This window comes from Hippoglossus hippoglossus, chromosome 23 (assembly GCF_009819705.1).
Source record: "Hippoglossus hippoglossus isolate fHipHip1 chromosome 23, fHipHip1.pri, whole genome shotgun sequence".
Taxonomy (NCBI): Eukaryota; Metazoa; Chordata; class Actinopteri; order Pleuronectiformes; family Pleuronectidae; genus Hippoglossus; species Hippoglossus hippoglossus.
Window position 1 is genome coordinate 12,159,965 of NC_047173.1, and position 22,058 is coordinate 12,182,022.

At 44.5% G+C, this 22,058-nt stretch overlaps 1 protein-coding gene across 4 annotated transcripts in view; it reads left to right on the forward strand.

Moving 5' to 3' along the window:
* The first annotated feature begins 4,951 nt into the window (after positions 1-4,951).
* iqsec3a (IQ motif and Sec7 domain ArfGEF 3a) overlaps positions 4,952-22,058 on the forward strand; it is an 87,497-nt gene continuing 70,390 nt past the window's right edge. For 3 of the 4 annotated variants that reach the window (XM_034577601.1, XM_034577603.1, XM_034577602.1), the window contains exon 1: positions 4,956-5,862. In XM_034577601.1, the coding sequence (XP_034433492.1) occupies positions 5,183-5,862 (680 nt within the window). In that variant the 5' untranslated portion in view covers positions 4,956-5,182. Of the gene's footprint in view, positions 5,863-22,058 lie in introns of all 4 variants that reach the window. The other variant, XM_034577600.1, reaches the window with a different exon arrangement.

The window sequence follows — 22,058 nt, forward strand, 5'->3', positions numbered from 1 at the left end:
ATGACACTTCACTTCTGCATATACGCCACTGAGGTGCATCTTAGTCCCACCGCTGCACCGTCCACACCCACCCCCCCCCATCACATCTAATGGTTTAAGATAATCTATAATAGGTGGCTGTGGTCTTGCTCCCCTCTTGTTATTGATCTCCTCCGAGCCAATAGGGAAGCAGAGGAGGCTGATGGGTATTGGTTTTGGAAACCGAAGCTGGCCAGGGGTCAACAAGTTGCACACATTAAAGATTCCCTCTTGTTTTAATCAGGTGGAGGATTTTAAAAAGGGCTGCAAGTAAAAATTGAGGATAAATCTGATAAACCCTAACCCTGACAAGAATACACCTCTTTTGAAGTTGTTGGTTTAGTTTCAATTTAATTGCATTTATTTAATTTGACACAAGCTGCAGATTTCGGGGTAAATGCAACCTCAGCGCTGACGTTGCCGTTGGAATCAAAGTCGTCCAGGTGACACGCGCAGAGAGAAACTTGCTCAGCTGATCCCCGGGTGCCTCAGGTCTCCTTGCAGCAACCGTGTCTCAATACATTATTAATAGCGATGTCGGAGTCTTGGCAGCATAGAAGATATTTAAAAAATGCAAACATGGAGGTGCAAGTTTGCAAAAAACAGCTGCTAATGGGCTCCGTAGACTGTAAATAAAGATGGACGACATGATAGCGTCCCAAAAGTGAAGCCAAATCATCTGGATAAAATAAATAAATAATCATAATCTCCGCCTTAGCCAGTATTAAAGTCATTTTACAGTCTTTGTCTGACTTCAAATAGTTTGTAAACTATTCTTGTCCAAAACTTCAACAAGTCCTCGTCATTTTTCAAATAACCCTCAATTGCAGCCCCTTTTACACAATCCCCATTTTAGTTGACTCAAAGCTTGAAACTCCTTCTGCTACTCACCTGCTCCTCTTTTATCTGCACCTCCCCACTTTGTGCAGAGACACTGGGGTAGATCAATAAAAAGAATAATGTGTTTTACCCACAGATCGAATATAAAAAGGTTCTACCTGCACTCACCTACAAGCAGAGTCCTTCATGGAAAGAGTCTGAAGTGTGTTTTGTCTTCAGTGTGGGTCCCTCTTACTCTGAATGGTTTCAGTTAGAAATAAGAAACCTTTATACCCATCTGAATTAGTTCAACCTTATTTTCAGCCACTCAAAGCAGCACCTGGCACTTTGGTCCCGATTGGGCTGATTGGCATAGATTGCTTGGTCCCAAGAGGATGAATCCTAAGGACCTTGGTGGTCCTCTAGCATCGATTGTTTTGATTGAGGTCAAAATATTAGAACATATTGCCAGTACACAATAAAACTAGAGTGGCACTCAGTAGAGTTGATGTCGACATAACAACTAGACCACTATATCTGCATTGTTATTTGGATCTGCACCAAATTACACACACTCATATATATATTATTCCTCTATGACTGATCTTTCAAGATAAATTATTATTCCCTGGTAAAAATGTCAAAAAGCCCTCTCTCGCTATTACAAAAATTCCTGGATCTACCCATTTGTCAGAATTCAAGCCAACATTTAATGAGGTATTTCCTGGTCCATGTCCCATCCTTCCATTAAGGTTCATGGAAATCCATTTGTGTAATCCTACTGACAAACAAAAAGACGGATAGGGGCAAAAACACAACCTCTCTGGGTGAGGTGAAGATGAGCTCTATAGGAACCAATTTTCCCTTAATAGTGTTCGAAAAATAAACTTTAGATATTTTATTAAAAGAGCCCCATGCAGTGTAAATACAAATAATCATGTTTGCCACTTGGCTCGCGGTGTCAATAACTTAGTGACTCGCTCGTGTGCGAAGTAATTAAGTGCGGCGTCACAAGCAATTAATCTCTACCTGACATTTATTGCTTCATCGTGTCGTCTGCTCTTATCGCGTCTCTTAATGCCGCTAATGCTCCAAACTCCTTGGAATAAATGTTTGAAATCTGTTTCCCCCTCTTCATCAACTTCTATTCATGAACTCTCTCGACTTCTCTGGCATCACTCGCGAGCAGGAGAAGAGACAACGACAGCTTCGCTTTGATAAATCTCTCCCTTTGGCATTGTGTCTTCTTTTCTCTCTTAAGCTTTTCTAAAGGGACGGTAATGACGCACAAAAACATCCATAACCAATGAGTCATCTCTGGGCTTAAAATCTCTCGTGTTGTAAGGCGAGTCGGGTGCACGCAACAAGTCATTTATCAATATTAATGAGCGGCGCTGAACCCCAGATGAGCCACCGAATGGAGCAGTGTTGTTTTATTACAGTCGGGAAGATTTGAGGAAAGTGAGTAATCCCTCTAACTGCAGTTGTGAGAGAATGAATAAGAGCCATCACATCAAATGGAGATGTTTTAAATGTATATAATATAAGTGCTGAGAGTCACGGCTATTCAAAACACAGGTTGAAAGACGACTCTCTGTTTCTCCGACTGTTGCTCTGGGTTCACACCAGTGTGCTCAGTGTGCGTCTGTTGGATTCTGCGTCAGGATCCGCTGAATAATGAGAGAGCGAACGGAGCTGGTCTTCTTTCAACTTAGCAACCGACCCAGGATACAACAGCACTCAGGGGAGCGGGCCTATATGTTGATATAACACAGTTCTGCAGGAGGGCAAAACTTCGACACTGAGAACTTTTAAACTTCTCTCTCGTTCAGGGGCGGAGGAATTAGAAATGGGAATTTGAACATCAGCGATCTCTCAAAAGCTGCTTTCAGACATGCACTGATAATCTCCTGACATTCTCCAGAGGTGCTGTATGTGAGAGGTGTCGGAGCGAGAGGCTCCAAACTTTTCTGCAAAGTTTCTCCGACCAGCCCCCAACTAAAAACTCTGGATGATGTCCAAATGAGCTGATGTAAGAACACAGCAGGAGATCCTCCGCAGGATTTACTATGTGGCAAGTGTTGATGGCGTCGATAACATGAAAAAGAAGAATACAAATATCTCTTGCCGAGGCCCGATTCTGAGGCATTTTCAATAATTGCATCAGTTTTTAAACATCTCTACCTTTAAAGTGATGCATTTCCCTTAAGTTTTGTGTATTTTTCTTTTTAAAAAAAGGGGGCATCCAAGGTTTTCTGATCTCCAGACGCAGGGAAACTTGATTATTCACGACACATTTTGAGCCCCGTCCTTGTCGTTTCAGATCAAGGAGGTGTGACCCCCCCCAGGCTCCCGGCTGCTCTGTGAGGTAATTGGTGTTAAAGGTGGGTCGCACCTCTTCCAGCTGAGAGTCCATAATAAGTAAGGCTGAACCTTACAGATGACACCCAAGCGCCAAAGTCACTGCTGGCACCATTTCCTCCTTTTTTTTTACAATCCTGCCACAAAACCCATTTTTGGCTCCGTCCAGGCATGTGCTGCAGCTCGGGTGCACAAGCTGTTTTTCACTTCAAGCAGCTTGTAAAGCAGCCATATGGAAGGAAGGGCCTGGCTGCACCCGCGCTGGCTCGCCACCGTGGCCATAATAACTCACTCCCGCAAGGTCATGTGATATTCATACTTCCTCCGAGCTGTGCGAGGATAAAGTTTGATGCAACTTTTAACAACGACTTCCTCAAGAGCAAATAAATATACGAATCCGGTTGGGTTGTTATCGTCTCTATTCTCACAACAAACAGCATTAATCACAGCATATCGTTAATGTCACTCCTGTTCGGGATGAATCCGGCCGACCGTTAGACTCTGACACTAATTAACAGTAATTTACACGAGCTGCGTGTGGGAACCCTTCAGAGTTCAAAAAGACTTTCATCGTGAATAAACACGTCGGTTTTACGTTTGAATCGTCCTGTCAGCGTATAAAGTTCTATCAAACAAAAGAAACACCACAAGTAATTAGGCCAGTTACACATGCAAACACGATTGTGTCGACAATGGAAATCTGAAACATCACACTGCAGGAAGCAGAGCAGCTGGGTAACGTTTAGTGGAAGACCATTTCCTGTCCGTGCTAAAGCTGGATACATACTTTTTTTTTTTATTAAAGTCTGAAACACCAAGACACAGACTGACTCCCTGCAGCCTTCCCCTCATTTGCAAAGATTCATGCCGCTCAAACCAGACGAGAAAGTCTAGTCCTCCCTTCAAACTTTATGATTAGTTTGCAGCTCTCTGAAATTGGTGAGTATGCACACACTAAAGAAAACCCTCTGTACATCTACCTGCAATAAGAAGATCAGCACACGGTCACATAATTTTCCTCCTGAGCTGCTAAGTGAGCAGCGTTATTACATTCTCCTCCGTGCCCGTTCCTTTCCCTAACCTGCAGGGCAACGTCCTGAAAAGTGAGTTACGCTCCGCACATAAAGACGACCGGTCTGACATAAAAGATCCCCGTAAGTGACGGGTCCACTGAACACGTCGCACATTCACACGGAGAGCAGGGTCTCAACTCGCCTGAGTCGCACGCTCAAGTCACACCTCGAACATCAGGGAGCAAATGTCAGTGAGAATGAGTCGACAGATTGAGTCAGCTCAGTGGGAGGTTGTGTCTGAAATCACTGGCATTTCACTGTAGTGTGGTAAATTCGCCATTCGCCAGTGCTGTCCGAATGTTTAGCAAAAGTGTGTATGCCCTATATAGTGGACTCATTGTATCCCACAATGCATCATGGAAAGTAGTATACACCATAGAAAGAAAAAATATGGAGAGAATCATTTAAATAAATATCTAGAGCAAGTTTTGTTATCTGGTACATCTTGAATTATTGTAGTTGACAAATGAGCTGTTTATTTCTATTCAAGGTGGGGATTTTTGGGTGGCAAGTTAAATGCATTTAATTCAAGAGTGATTAAGACTGATTCAGGGAGGTGAAACACACAGAAGACACGTTCAAAACTGATTCTCTCATGTGACCCCTGCGTTTCCTTGCGTGTTGACGTCACGTGCCCACTACAGCCCCGCCTCCTCACTCCACTGATGCTGCTCTCCTCCTCTTGCATCAGCACCATTTCTGGTATCCTCACACAGCATCGATCGAGAGAGAGGGAGAGGGAGCACACGCGAGAGAGAGAGGGAGAGATACCCAGCCCCTCCAGAGTGTAGAGGCGTCAAACGGCCGCCAGAGCATCCCGGTTACGCACCGTTCCGAGGCCCCAGAAGCGCCAGAACCAGCTGAAGGAGAAGTCAGCGTCGCCGGGCACACGGTCGCAGCCACAGTCAGTGATGGAGAGCCTGCTGGATAATCCAATGAAAGCCGTTCTGTACCTGAAGGAGCTCACCACCATCGTCCAGAACCAGCAGAGCCTGATCCAGACGCAGCGCCAGCGCATCGACGAGCTCGAGCGCAAGGTGGAGGACCTGATCGGCGAGAACCGACTGCTGCGCGACCCGCACCACTACGTCCAGCAGCCGGCTCCGCATCAGCACCACCACCACCCGCACCACCACCAACACCCGACCCACCGCAGCGTCAGTCCCCAGGCGCCGGCCCACCTCCATCACCCGCACCCGGGGAGCAACAAGGCTGCGGTGCACCAGGCGCAGCTTCAGCAGCAGCAGCTTCAGCAGCAGCATCAGCACCAGCCACCACCACCGCCGCAGCAGCAGCAGCAGCCGCAGCCGCAGCAGCAGCAGCAGATCCCAGGTCTGTCGGCCCAGCCTCAGCAGCAGCAGCAGCACCACCATCAGCAGCAGCAACAGCAGCAGCTTCCGTCACCCGCTGCTCCGTCCTCCCACCACCCGCAGCAGCTGCAGCTCGTCCCCACCTCGCCGCAGTCGCCCAAAACGAGCCAAGCCAGCCCGGACTCCGGCGAGGAGGACAAGAGGAGCCCCTGCTGCAAGTCCCTGGTTCCGCAGACTCCCACCACCCTGTGCCGCTCAGTTGGACTGGCCAGGAAAGCGGAGTAAGTAGTAAAAAAACAGTAAATTATAAAGACTGTTCAGATCTCAGCAACCTGATTTAGAAATCTTCTTAATCCAGCTTGAGTTTTCTGGATTTTTGTGTCATGGTCATATACAAAATAATCCTTTTCATTAAATTACTAGAACCAACATAGAAGTCACCTCGATATCAGGCTTGTTAAAATGGGACTCGATATTAAATCCAGTGACCTTAATAAATATGGATTTTTTCTTTTTTTTTGCAGTGCATCCAATTTTCTTATCTAAAAATAGCAAATGTGTTTGTCCAGAAAAAAGATGTGATATCCTCAAGGGGCCCGGACACATAATGTCACCGCTCTGTCATCACCTGAGTAACAGTGTCAGCTGCAAATGTGGGAAATGTCACAAAGAGAAGCTGTTAAAAGAAAAGAAAAACAGAAAAATATATTTATTTTCTAGAAATTACAGTAAAAACCACCAAAAAAAAGTATCATACTCTGAAGTCTGCATGAGTTTTGTCCTCATACATGATTAACCTCACATCCCCTTCACTAGCTAAGGCTTAATTTTCTGACAGGTAATTTTCGCTCCTTCTGTATTTTCACATTATTCACCCAGTCGTTGGCCCCTTAAATCAATTGGATGCTTAATGGATATTGATTTGGAGGAGCCAGGCTGGCATTTTAATGGTGCCGCTTTATTAATTCTGCACCAAGGGATGCTGTCACGAGTGGGTGGGATCAGACACTGGAGATGAAGTGTTTTTTTGGGGCGACTATAGCAGGAAAGTTTGGTTAAATAATGGCGCGTGCTCAGGTTGAGCTGAGGCTGGATTGTTTTTTTCTTAAATGCATCTGTTCGGAGGCCCGGGCTGATGCAGCGATTTCACAGGTGCCGTGAGAGCTCTGTGGAGAGACGGTGTAAACACACATCTTAAGACGAGCGAAGCACCGGCTCCTCGGGGCACATCACCGACTCTCAGCTCTCTTACATCTTTCGCATTTAAAAAAAACCCCACCTACGATCAAGGTGTGATTGTGCAGACTGTGACTGCTCGGCGCTCATTAAGACAGCAGCAGAAAGATGTGAGGGACGCAACCCGAGGGGAATAATAGCGGAGATGGAAATGTGTTTTTTTATGGTTGAGGTGCTAATAAGCCTTGATAAGCTTGAGTGTTCCTCTGTGAAGACATTTCATGAGTCAGCGTCATCTTCGTGGCGTCACGCAGAGCTGCTGTTGCAGACTCAGGACTATGTGATCGTCTGCCAAAAAGTGATCATCCTCCACAAAGTGATCGCCCTTTAGTGGAAAATTGACTTTCATGAGTTGTATAGTCACCTTAAAGATATAACATGTGACAGTTCTTCATTAAAATGTCTAAAAACATTATTTATTGAGACATATCTGCTTTACGTGTGGTTTTGATCGTCTCCTCTGTCAGTTTCAGGGCAAACGATGTATGACGAAGGAATAACACACTAGCCAGTCAGCCAGTTAGCCAGTCAGCCAGTCAGCTGTTTTGTCTGTTCTGTCACTTGTAACGTAATCTTTCATCGCCGTTTAGGGATTAAACTGTAATACATGACATCATCTGTGGACATGATTTGCACAACAACTCCCATGATCCAACGCTGCATCATGACATCACCCAACTAGGTATTTTCGTTATTGTTTTGATTGGGAGACCCCTAGTGGCAGAAGTTTTCAATCGTACAGTAAAGAATCTTTCAACCGGGGCTCAATTGGCTGCAAAGTAGACCATGAGGTAAAATCATGAGGATAACTAAATAACCCATAAATAATCCTGTAACTCATGTTAATAACGGTCTAGCTTCCAAATATAAAAATATATATTAAACATTTCCCCCCCGGTGATTATGGATGTGTTTGTGCATCCTCTCCAATATCAGGAATAGAGCAGCTTTAATCGGTTGTACTTCTGTAATGTCAAGAAAACATTACATTCAATGTGGTTTTATAAAGTACAACTAACATATTCCTTTCAATCAGAAGTAATTCGAAGTGCAACAATGGTGGCATCTTCATCTGTATGTTTTTTAGTGGCTTTAAAGACTATTCATGGTGTAATGGTGTTGAATCAGTAGATTCCATGAGGCTCTCTGACTCGGAACAAAACACTTTTAATTGTCAAAGTGAAAACAAATCTCGACACAAAGGTCTAAATCAATTAAAAACATTTGCATAAGTATTTCACCGCCTCCACACTGCAGTCCCCCCCCCTCCCCCCCACTCTTCTTTGCAAACCTGCAGCTACAGTCACAAATGAGCGACTTAAAACCGAGAACGTGACATTAACTGTTGTTCGTGAAGCGATTCCTGCATCGCTCTGGTTTTGACTTTGGTGCCATTGTCTTTGTGGTTGCCGTTCTTGTTGCAGATTTCTTGCAGACTGCGGTTTCCCCCAGAATCTCCTTGCATGTTTGCTGCATTCGATTACTCTCCCTGTCCGTCCATGTGCCGCTGCAGCAGAGCAGCAGCTTTCCTTTCCCTCAGTGTAACATCATTAAACCCTCTTTGATTTAATGATGTGACAGAATAAAACGCTGGGAACTTATATGCACTGTCCACAGTGTTGAATGTTCTCTACTCGCCAACATCAAGGTCACATGTATATCCTCTGCGGGAGCCCCGCACGCACGCACGCACGCACGCACGCACGCACACACACACACACACACACACACACACACACACACACACACACACACACACACACACACACACACACACACACACACACACACACACACACACACACACACACACACACACACACACAACGCACATCCCATCTGTTCCACTCGGCTGCGTCTGCATTGTTTCTGTTAATCCTCGTCGATTTATCGCACCGTCAAGTCGTAATTCCCGAAAGGTGTGGGTCAGGAGTAGTGTACATCAGCATGGACACGAGAAATAACACAAGTGCCGTCACATGGAGTCACCCAGACACGGAGAAAACACAACACAAAAGATATTAGCTGCGCAAAATAAATGGGTGAGTGTGTGGGTTCGGATTAAACAAGTGGATGCCCTCCTGGCAGTTCTACGGAATGATGAACAATGAAAGAGGAGAGCAGGAGAACTCGAGAGTGAGACAGAGAGAGAGAGAGAGAGAGAGAGAGAGAGAGAGAGAGAGAGAGAGAGAGAGAGAGAGAGAGAGAGCATACTGTATACAGGCCTGTCTTTAATTCAGAAGCAGTGATACATGAAAGGCGGGAGATGTGACGCAGCATTGTCATTTCCACTTAAAGTGATGATCCTGGTCAGACAAGATGGTGTGTCGCTGTGATGTCAGTGCAGCGGGAGAAGTGATGCGTTTCTGATAATGAGACGACGACAGGAACAAACTGAACAATATGTTGTCTGTCTATTTATCCACGTTCTTTCTATATAGTGGGAACTATGGGCACAAGTTAGCGGCGAGCAGTCTTTGAGATTCAGGGGGAATGAATTATGTAAGAGGACAACCTGTCACCCCTCGAGGGAAAAGTTTGACATTTCGGTAAATACGCTAAATAGATTTCTATAAATAATGAAATCAAATTTTTTTTTTTACATTGTTCTGCTCTTGAATAATATTTTGGGGGATTATCAATGAAGATTTGTAACTTTTTGCAAAGGCTTTAAGGGCATTTTCACACCTGAAGGTCCCGACCAAGGTTCTTTCTGTATTACATTGTTTGAATGTCACCTGGTTAGTTTTGGTTTCACATTGCAGTTTATAGAGCGAACTAAAGACTTCTGTATGACAAAAGTACTTCCTGTCGTCATCACCTACGCGCGGCTGCGTCTACATGCGTCTACGTGTGGACACATTCTCGTGTCAATTAGTGAAGTAAAGTAACGGGGGAATCAAGTAACATACTCCCCGGGAGGCACTGGATTTCCAACTCAACCACCATTTCCCCAACTCATCTACGTGTCTTTACTTGATTAAAAACAGGAGCAGACGATCCATTGCAAAGCTCCAAATGAAAAATGAAACGCTCGCTGACTCGTATCACTCGTCCCTCATCTCCTCCAGTGGCATCGTTTGTGAGGCACAAATCAAGGAGCTGCCTTCAGCTCCGCGCACAGAGAAGGAATGCGGTTGAAAAGGTTGTTTCTGCCACGAACCCCGACTTCTCCGACGGAGAGTGCGAAGCGACTGTGTTAGTGAGTCTGAGGAGGATTCTTCAGGGGCCCGTGTGATCTGAGGGGAGCCCTCAGCGATCCTCGCTACCCCTCTTTCTTCCTCCTCCGCTACTTTCTCTGTGACTCCCACTCCTCCAGCTTCCATTGTACCGACTCTCATTCCCTCCCGATATTCGCCTCTTTCTTCGCAGCCTACAAATTATATCTTTGTCCACCTGCCTCATTACTCCATGACTGTCCTTCCTCTCCTTTCCCCGCTCTCCTCTGCATCCCCCTCTCTTCTCCTCTAATCAGCAGCTTATGCTTACAGTAGCCACCTCTGCAGACTGGATCAGTATTCAGCTCCATCCTCTCACCATCACGCTCTCCACCACTCAACACAACTCCCGGCTGGGCTGCAGCCTTCAGTCCGCCCTGTCCTTTGCTATATACGCTCGGGGGGGCTGCCAAAGTGTGTGTGTGTTAAAATGAGAGCGTGAGATGGTTGTGGCCGTGTTTTCACGAGGGAGATGCAATAGGTGTATAGGTGAGGTTATGTGCTTGTGTGTGCAGAGGTGCGTGAGGGTCTGACTGGCAGCAATCCCATAGCCTGAGGTGGAAATCCCAGGGTCCTCATACGGCTCCATGTGCTTCTCCCTCCCCTATACGCTCTCACAGTTATTCTAAGTAGGCTCTCACACACAAAGCACACAAACCCTAACATGCCACATGCCACATGCCACCTGGCAGCACTCGTGTTTTCCTACATTCGCTGTGACTCCCCCCCCCGTGCCTGCCATGCCCTTGTTTTCCTCCCACCGGCCCCCTCGAAACCAACCGGACACCAGGATACATCTCGTATGTGCCTGCACCCCGTCTCCTTCAGGATTAAAGTGGGGCGAGCACGTAGCACTTAGAGATGGGGGAGCTCAGCACACACACGTACACACACATGCACCGAGGCATACATTACAGAGTGGCCCCGCTGAGCGCCTGCTGGATGCTGCAGTGGCTCCTTGTTCTGATGCTCTCAGATCAATGAGCCTGGAGCTTTGCCAGCGCAGGCTCCACCTGCTTTGCCGGCCCTTAAGAGTCATGCTGGCCTCCATCACGAGGTATTCCTATTCTATACCTCGTGTTGTATTTTCTTGAAAGAACATGATTCAGACTTTATAGGAGCAATATGTGACCGACACAAGGTTAAAACGTCAGAGCGACACTTAGCCGTGTTAGCTGTGAGCTAAGAAACTCTTGAAGAATTAGATTTGCTTCACCGTCCTCCCCAGAAATTGGCAGTATCGGTCATTTCTTTGTGTTCAAGTATTTCTTCTTGTCTGCTGCCTTCAAATATTTCGATGTCCTTACAGTATTAGGGCAAGGTCACACAATACATGAGTAGAGCGATGGCAAATCTTCACCTCAAATAAAACATTTCCTTCGTGTGGCAAAGCCAATCTGCAGCGTGGAGTTCAAAATTGGAGAACTTTTACATACGTGTGGCACTGCCCTTAAAACCCATCAGCTACACAATGTAATAACTTGTTTTAACCACAATCCCACTCTTCTCCAAGTGTGTAGTAGTTCTTACCACCTTATAATGTTTTCTGGTGGAATGCAGTTAGCAAAGAAATGCTTGTTTAAACATCAGGAAATTGGTTTCAAGTCCAATATTCTCTGATCTTTAAGCTCTTTTGTTGTTCTCTACCAACAGCCCAGGGAAATATCTGAATTATAAAACCCTTTTTGTATGTTCGACTTAGTTTGAACAAAGTTTTTATGCAATCGAACATGTTTAAAGTGTCAGAGGCACATGAGCAGTCACACTATATAAAGACGACACCACTCTATATATGAAGAATCATGGCATGAAGAACAAATACTGAAACGATGTGTATAGCCCAGTATCCTCTGTAAGAAGTGGGGACATATGTTGTTTTGTGATTTTAGTGAACGCAGATTTTAAGAATGACAGTTTTCTGCCGTCCTGGAGCCTGAAGGAAAAGTAGACCCACTGCTTCTCTGCATGTTTGACTCCTAAAGATGTGCAGGGGCCTCTCTTCTCTCTTTGCCCCCTGTTCTCTTTTTCCCCTTCACCATCACATGCGGTGGAATCTCCTCTCTCTTACAAGCCGCCCTGTGCTGTCTCCTCTGCATCCCCTCCCCCCTCTGAATGGGAATCACGTCTGCTTATGACAGGGTGGCTTGGCTCCTGCTGCCGCCGCTGGAATCCAAATCATGAATATCACATTTGGTGCGTAGAGCTTTTAAATTGCTTCATTTCTCAGAGGATGTAGCTGCTGGGTGATTCCTGACTTGCAGGTGGAATATTAGCTTCTTTTTTTTCATGCACAAGTTGAGCAAAGCTAAAGACAGTCCCAGTTGACTGTAATCCAGCGATGTGTGTTCACGTGTGTGTGTTCCCAGGATTGGGTTTGTTTTTGCGTTAAATGAACATAAAGCCTGTTGTAAGGAGGTAGAGTGGATAGTTTTGGGACTCTTTACATTTGTGTGTGTGTGTGTGTGTGTGTGTGTGTGTGTGAGTGTGTGTGTCTGTGTGTGTGTGTGTGTGGCAGAGGCACAGAAACAATTACGTGAAGACCTCCATCTCTAAAATTAAAAAAATCAAAAGTCATAAGCCCTTTCACGGTATTCACGGTTGTTATATTTGAACCAATATCTATTACTTTAAATGTCTCAATGTAAAAATACAAATATAATACAAATATGGATTTTGGCCTATCTGATTAATATGTTCTGCCTGCCTTGCTGCTGCCTTTTCAGGAATTGCCAAATGTTTAGTTTTAATCTACAGAGAGGGGGGGGTGGGGGGGGTGGGGGGGTGGATTAGAATTTTGCATGGTGAATGTAGTATGGGCTAAAAACATCCACACAGATTAAAAAAAAGCAGGGCAGGGACTGAATAACTGCACCAAACGCAGTGAGTGAGAGGTCCCACAGGGTCGAGGAGACCACATGTTGACCCACTTTCCTTAAAAACATGGCTACAGTTTCTTTTCACCGTCCCCTGTATCCGTTTGAGATCAATCTAGATGAGAGATAAACAGGTTGTCCCGGGCAACAAGCACTCCCTGTAATACGTGTCACCATAGTCCCCCACATTGCGAATTTCAATGTTTTTATGCTGTGAGCTAAAATATTCACTCATCTGATTGATGCATTTCATTTCTTCGTACACATGAGCAGTGCCTCTGATGAGCGATCGGCCCAGTGTCATTATGATCCAAAATGTTTCAGTCCTGGTTGCAGATGGAAATTACATCAGCGTCGTCATCTGGCGTCACTTCTGATTGCATAATGCAAGATGATCATTTTATTGAATAATCAAAGCTCGACTTCCTGTCCGTCCCTTTTATTACAAATGTAAAATAATGACATTATACAGCTTTGTTATGTTTAAAGCTGCATAGATATGTCAGATTGGTATTAAAACCAATTAGACTTTGCATTGATGAAAACACAAGTGTTCAACAGATGCTCACCAACATTTAAAATGTAACGACTGCACAGTTTGTCACTGCGGAGTTAAGAAAACACACAGAGACAAGTGTGGCACTTAATAACACACCCCTCATATAGTATCTGGCTCTTTTACTGGCTCCTTAATGCATCACAACCTGTTTTATCTTCCACACAAAATGTGCAATTAGCAAAGAGAACAGATGTGTTGACCATAGTGTAAACACTTAGAAATACCTTGAAGATGATGCATCATATAGCAGCGTGTGCTCCTCTAGTGTTGGACCCTCACTTCCTCATTATGTGATGTGTTCAAATGATCTTTTCCTCACTAAATGGGCTCATGCCTTCGGGGATTCTTTAAGAGTTTAAGTAAAGGTTGAATTGGATGAAAAGACAATGCTAAGATGGTGGGACTCCCAAAGGGCTGATGATGCTGTGGCATGACTCACGATGGTCAGTGAGCTTCTGGGATAAAAAGGTCCTTTGAGAGAGCGAACAATGTGCGGCTATGGAAAAAATGTCCACCCATCTGTCGCAGAGATTTTCACCTCCTGAGAGCTTAGCGCTGAAAATCCCTCGGCAGACAATTCTAATTGTTTTTGCACCGTGTGTGCCAGTGTGTGCATCTGTGAGTGGGCTCGCATGTGCATCCAATGAGATTAAAAACTCTAAATATGGGCTCATATTAGACAGGAAAAAAATCCTGAGAATAATGTTGTAATATAAAATTATAGTTTAAATTAAATTACATTTGTCCAGTTGCCATCTGCATATTATATAACTGTACCAAGCAATACCGCAATGCATTTTGTTGTCCACATTATCAGAATCAGATTAAGTAATGCTTGTTGTGAGTATTGATAACAGCTGCATTGTTGGTCAGTGATGTAATAGTGACAAACTGCTTTTTGGTCGGGAGCTTCTTAACAAAATTGATCTGGCCCACACCCAGCACCTTCATTCAGCCCCACACACTGGGTGAATAGTGGCACTTAGACAACGCTCCTGTTTGCCAGATGTTGCAGCGAGCACCTTATCTCAGCCAAAAGAGGCCCTCATTGGATTTGGGATATTTGGGGCCACTGCAGCCACTTTTCTATTTTGTCCCGGCCAGAAGAAAACCAGCGGTGCATCATCACCAGATCACGCTCTCTGGTAACCCCTTACATTTTTAATTTAGCTGTTTAAGATTCATTTAACATTAACTTCTCAAACTAATCCCAGAAACCCAAAATGTATAGTTTAGCTACTTGAACTAACTTTGACGTTAGTTTCTCGGACTGAGAGAACAGACGAGGCCTTGGATCCTGCTTTTCTCAAATCAGAGCTTTATAAAGATGAAAGGTTTTAAGTGATTTCACATGCTGGCTTAAAACACTATTCATAAAATTGCAGCTTTTGCAGTTTGAAAATCACACTTTCAAATCTGATATAAGAACTATTAGTTTGTCCTGTAGCTCCTTTTTCAATCAAGAATAGCTTTAGGTTCTTAAGTGCATCTGTGTATTTATAGTTTAAAGGATTTTTGCTCTTATTAAGCATGTTAGGTATGTAACATGTATGGGTATAATTCGGGTTCATTGGACGTTGCTCTCTATATTTAACATAATCACCATGTCTTTTAGAAACGAGGCAGACCCACACATGTGCACGTGCGCACACAGACAGACGTGCACAGGCGCACATTTGCCTGGGGAAACGTCAGGTACGGTTAACTACACGACCCAGAGTAACGTTCAAAACAATCCACCTTAGGCTTCCAGGCATAGCAGAGCTGATCGGAACAGGCACAGCATGTCCAATCGGCTTTCCCTAGTCTTCTCGACGCATCGCACAGAGCCTCAGCCAAGACTCAGCCGTGACCCATTGTACCGCGCAGGAGAAAATAAAAGAATCCGCATCCATTCAGGTACTAATTTACTCACTCGCTGCTTCATCTATGGTGCAGTCACCTTGGTCTCATAAATTCACATTTCCTTTTGTTTCTGTGGGGTTTGAGTGGCATAGAATTAAATTCTTGTTTCTTTTCCTGGAGCCACAGTTAGAAAATGACTAACCAGCGTTTGTCTGTGAAACCCACGCAATGAAGTTTGTGTTTCTCTGTGACATTTGGGATTGGACGGTAGAAAAGTCCCCCGGGAGTCAGATTGCCCTCCCCCTGCACTGTGGTTATGTCATCAACTCCCCGTCTGTCGACCTCTTGAACTCCAGGATTACATCATCAGGTACGCAGTGCCAGGGGGGGGGAGGGGCCAATGATTTGATCGGCGATGACATTGGAGATTTCGGGTTCGGAGCAAAGAAGCAGATGACATAAGCAGAACTGTCTGAATGAGTCATGTGTGGGAACTGGAGTAAAGACGTTATTGTACGTGGATGATTTGTCACGTCGCCCCAATCACCGTCCCACATACCCTCTCTCCCTTGTTTTAATTCTAACGCACTCCTGCTTTCCAGGACCATCATTCACAAACAATGGGTTCTATTCAGGCCTCTTGGCACCACACTCCCCTCATGTACAAATGGAAAATAATGTTGCTGACCTGGAAGACTGCATTTCCCTCATCAGCCCCAAACTCTGGCTGATATGAGACAACCGTGTCAATGTGATGATTGTCAAGCATCATTGTGAAGCATGGAAAATGTCTGTGGAATTTGACCTGCCGCCAAGTCCTCAGCAGATGGTCCTGCAGCAACACAGTGTAGCTTGATGCTCAATATGAGCTGCTAAAACTGCTCAGTAGTGGAGGCACCAGCTGGAGATCGGATGAAAACAGAAGGATAAACCGATGCTTTCATGGCTAAATGACTGACTGTGTTTTATTCAGCTTTTTTACACCAGTTGAAATTGGGTGATTTTACCTTTTTATTCGTGAGTGAAGCTCGGGCCATTATGGCCGACGTGTCCGCCGCTCCTGCAGGTGAAGCTATTGTTGAAATGTCTTTTTAATGGTGGTCTCAGACTAAACCAGAGTGGATAGTTTGCACAAAGTAGAGAGCAGAATAAAGAGCAGCACAACAATCACAACGTTTATTTTCCAACCTTTGTTACGTCTCTGATTCGTCCTGCAATTTCACTCACTCTCGGCGAGAAACACACACAAAACAAACTTCTTTTTACCATTCTTCTCCTCAATACAGCTGAACCGTACATTCCACCTCCTGTCACACACACACGACTTGGCAGAAAATCGGCTTATGGATCGAAAAGCTGCCCAAGAGATTGCTCACTGGAACTAGCCATTCATTTAATATCGTGTAATTAAAATGCAATTTGATGTTATGAAATACGTTTCCCTCTGATGGGATTTCTGGTCGACATTAGTTTTTCACAACAATCAAAGAGAGGAGTTGGTGTTATTGTTAGTCGACTGATGACTTGTTCGGCTTTATCATCCATTCTTCTTTTAGCTCTACGTAGCTTAGCTGAGATAGCTGATAGAGATATCGGCTTCAGGTAACCACTTTGAACTGCGGTGGCTAAAATATAGACAAAATCCACTGATTCATTTGTTAACAACAATAAAAAAAGCCCGTAGTGATAATACTTCGACGTTACATGCAATAAGTTTGAATGTTAGAATTTCCAATAAAAAGCAACGGCCCTCGAAGTTTGCAAATGTTGATGTTTGCAGGCTAAATCTGGATTCCTTTGATGGTGAGAGGCTCTTTGAACTCCAGAAAACCTGAGATGTCACTTTATTGCATAGAGTTTGGCTGAAAATACTTCTAACACAAACTTGTCCAGCAGAAGTAAATGCAGCTCGGTGTCAGTGGGAAACCCCCTCAGCTGATGGATCCCCCCCCTGACAAGCAAGCGCTCAGAAATGGTTCGCTCCTGCTCCTCCTCCAGGCCCCTCTCGATCCTTCTCTGCCTGTGTTCCCTCCGCAACCCAAAGATTTATCTTTTTAAGTTTTATTGGAGGGGGACCAAAGGTTGGGAGTTGACTTGAAGGAACTAAAATGTAAAATGCAGAGAGAACTCCTTTGATTTTTCGAGGGGAACGACATAAAAACCTGACGTTTACCACTGGTATTTTATAACTCCTCTGAAAAGAACTTAAAACTCTTGATATTTCCCCTGATATACACGCAAGCAAAATATTTAAATTTGCTGAAAACCCACACAAACACCGCCCACCACCATTCCTTTATCTTCCACTTTTCCACCTGTGTACATAAACTGCTTTCAGGCATGCACTGAACTCCTGAAATTATCCGGAGGGGCTGTATCTCCACACAATCTCCAGAGTTTTCCCTGCTTCTCTGCCTCCAGCCCCCTCGTAGAAATGCCGGATAGTGTCCAAGTGAGGCCTTGTGACAACACAGCAGGATATGGTCCGAACCCAGAGTTCATGTTTGAACACGGTTTTGTATAAGTAAGATTTCAGGGGGGGGGGGGACTTATTTATATTCAGACACAATGCAGCATAAACGCAGCTTAACAGAGAAATGGTGTCATATGTTTCCAAATGGTGGATTCAAGTGGGCCAGAATGAGATTGAATGAATAAACTTCAAATGTTGCAGCTCTCCTGACACTGGCGCAGAATTCAAAAGTTTTTTTTTATTTCAATACAAGGATGAAGTGATTTTTCTTTTTACCGTCTTCCTCTTTTGTTTGCCTTCTCTCGGGAAATGTGCTCTTGCTCTCTCTCGGTTTCTCTTGCCGAAGGAGTGCTAAGCCGCTTGGGACGGCCCGAGAGTCCGCGCTGACGTAAACCTTTTAAAGAAGCTTTTATATATATATATATATATATACTTTATATATATATATTCACTGCGTGCGTGTGTGTTAAGACATCGATATTGGTCAGATTTCGGGGCAGAAAAAGCGAGTTGTGTTTCTGTGTTTGTGTGGAAGATTACTGCAGTAATAACGCAGGAGATTTAGATGATTTAGTTCAAGGATATTTTGTATTACAGAAACATTTTGAGTGTCTTATTTTGATTTACCGTGATCAAGGTGCGTCTGGTATTACTGCCATGAGATGAGCTGAATAAATATAAAGTATTTTCTCAACTAAATTAATCTCACGGATTGTGTTTCCGAGTGGAAAGTGGCCTTTTCCCCTTTTTCCTTTTTTCTAGATGTGAAATTAAGTTGCTTGGTTTTAAACATGTTATCAATAGAAGGTTAATTTATCCCCAAGATTCATTTTCAACCCATTTGAGATGTTTTTCTTTCCTTTTCTAAAGCTGCGTATGATTTCACTTTGACCTTGACTCTAAAAAGCATTTATTCCCAAAACAAAAAAATAGATCAAACCAAACATGGAAATGAAATAATGGCCACAGAACCCAAAAGTGTCTCTTTCAAGTCAGCAGCCATGCAACCTAAACAGCCTCTCCACTGTAATGTGAATGTGTTTGCCTCCTCCAAGGTCAGCTGTGTTTGTATTTACCGTGTTTGGCCTTCAGGGGCAGACTCTAATGCAGCATATTATGTTATTTCAGTAAGCGGGGCGAGCGTGTTCACCGCTTTTCTTCCTTCACTGCTGAGGAAATGGTCTGTGAAAACTAATCCATCAATTATTGCGAGATTTGATTCTCTCTCTCTCTCTCTCTCTCTCTCTCTCTCTCTCTCTCTCTCTCTCTCTCTCAGTCCCGTGCTGCAAAGTGCATCACTTCTGATTTTTTTTTAAAAATTTCTTTCTGCCTCAAGCTCGAAGTTGAATCAGCCGGCGAGCTATTGACACAGTAAAGCTGAATTCAACGGCGGGAGGAGCGCATCGACAAACACATTAGACACGAGATGTTGAAACAAAACACAATGAACCGGTGGTGTGCAGATTACGCTCGCCCTTAAACACGCCCAGTGTGCGGAGGAGCTTATAAGAGCTTGTAGGGTTTTTTTAATAGGTGGTATTAGCGAGCTTAGGCCACGGAGGGAACTCAGTCATCGGTGTGGAAGATCAGAAAGCAGGTCATGCGAGTTCAGTTTAATCTCCAGCAACCGCACTGATCAAACACTGTTCAAGGAGGTGTGTGTGTGTGTGTGTGTGTGTGTGAAAATGGAGGGTTTGTACCCTTGTTAATTTTCTGATTCAAATGCGTGGAGAAGAATTCCTGCTGATGTCTTGTGGGGGGAAATGTTTGCGTAATCCTGAACATGGAAATGAGGGATTGTCGTCATAATGAGCGTGTGGGTTTGTGAGAGAGGAGGCAAAGCACAGATTAATTAGGAAATCATAGCTGCGAGTGTTCTCCCCCTGTGTGGAGCACGCACAGATTCGTGATATATGACATGATAGTTGACCTTTTTTGCAGTTCATGCTGGGTGTGCCCCCTCGAGCTCTTTAAAAAAAAAAAAAGGATCCTCTCATGAGCGAAAAAATTGTCATGAAAATGCTTGCAAGCTGTTTTCTGAGCGCAAAGATGGTAAACCTCCGAAGAGAGGGGGCAAAAAACGATGGGGAGAGAAAATTGCGAGAAACCAGAGATCAAAGCAGACAAAGGTAGATGGTTAGGATGAATCAAGCAGCGATTTAAAAGATAGAGTTCATTTTCTCTCCATCCCTCTGCTCTCCTGTGAGGTGCTTTTCCCCAAATGTGGGGCCTGTGGGGATGTCAGTCCTGTGTGTGTGTGTGTGTGTGTGTGTGTGTAACTAACTCTGCCGCACACGCTGCTTCCTCACCAGTAAAACCCATTGATTGAATTCAAATGAGCTCTGCTGATTTTCCTCCCTCCGTGCTGTTGTTGAGAAAAAAAAGATGACTCAGCACTTTTGGAGTGTCTGAGGTCTTTATTCATACAAATAGGAGACAGCGCACAAAACCAAGTGATTATACACACGATTGTGATGCTTTAGCTTTAATATAGGGAACTAAACTCAATTATTATAACCACAGACGTATATAACTATCCAGAAATGAAGCCAATATTACACGGATACAAAATCTTTGGCCAACAGGGGGCGATCAAGATGATTTGGCGTCACTTAGGAGAAGAAGTCATGTCGACCATCTTTATTTAGTCTATGATAAAAACGCAGAAGTGGATTAGTTAGTCAATTAAACAAAGAAAAATATTGTGAATTATGTCGTGGCCAGGACTGGGTGGCTGTGGACAAAGAGGTAGAGCGGGTCGTCCACTAACCAGAGGGTTGGTGGTTTGAACCCCGGCTCCTCCATTCTGTGTGCTGGAGTGTCCTTGGCCAAGACACTGAACCCATCATGGCTGTGCCTCTGGTGTGTGAGTGATGTGTGACAGAGAGAGTGCTGCACATAGATGCAAACAATAAATAAATATAGATAAGTACAGACCATTTACCCATCAGTAAAGAAGAAAGTCTGTTTGTGTTGTTGTCGGAGGTTAAACTGAATTGTCCCACTTGTTTTCCCATTATCATCGATCACTTATTTGACACGTTGCTGTAAATTCCCAGCAAGTAAATATAATTAGATCAGTAACAACCAATGACTTTCAACCGATTGTTTTTTTGGTTTTTTTTTTATCGACCTGCAAAACGTACACACCCTTAATCTGTGTGAACAAAAGGCTGTGCTGTCCCAGTGCTCCCACTAATCTACGTCCCCTCGGAGAACGGCAGTGTTCTCGACCTATTCAAAACGGCCACGGCAGTGCCATGTACGTTGTGGCGCACACAATTAGAGGAGCCATTAACAATGGGAATTAATTTGCCGTCGCACCCTCCCTGCGCTGTCTGCCATTGTTGCTGGCAGACACGTCCCCAACTCCCCCTTCAAAATAAAAGAGACGAAACAATCTTTGCTGTCACGCGTGAGGCATTTGGGGGTTCGATAAAAATCCCTGTGTAGCATGTGAACTATTGCACTTCCCAGCAGAGAGCAGACGTGTAGGAAAGAACAGACTGAAGTGTTCTTGAGGAGTCGTGCTCCTTCAGGATGTTTTTTGGATGTACTTGTTCAGTCTGTCCTCACCCAGGGGACAGAAAGAAAGACATGACAGCCGGGAGATTGACTACAGGGCGGAAAGGTCCGGTTGCTGCTCGGAATACGTTCCCCTCCGTCCATTTCCGTGTCCCTTGTCCAGGGGTAGGGCGTAGGAAAAGCTGCAGCTCTCTTTTACCGGCTACATCTTCTGACAGCAAGAGTAATCGAGCAAATCTCTCTATTGCACAACACACCGTGCCTGCAGGACTCCGGAATAGGGGGATGGGAGGTCGTATATATGAGCAACGGGGGGGGGGGGGGGAAAACGGTGGAAAAGGAAAGAAAGGAGAAGAGATGAGTCGTACGGGGGAAGGGAGGATGTTGAAGGACGAGATAGATGAAGCAGGGTCCAAGTGAAGGAGAGGACATGGTGATGGAGAGAGAAAAGCCAAAGGCACTCAAGGCTCTTGCACATTAATTTTTTACATCCTTGCTCTCTCTCCGCTCTATTTCAGCATCACCTTCACCTGTGACTGTATATATCTACAGCAACTAGTAACCAGTAAAATGGGAATATGCATTATTAGTGGACTTGCCGCAGCTGCACCATCACTGTCTTGTAAATTGCACTGTATATATGTATATTTCTCTTCCGCCAAGATGAGGCTTTGCTAAATTGCTATTGGATTCTTTCAAAAGTGCCTCTAATTCTTGGATGGTAACTGGAAAGAGAAAGACACGAAGG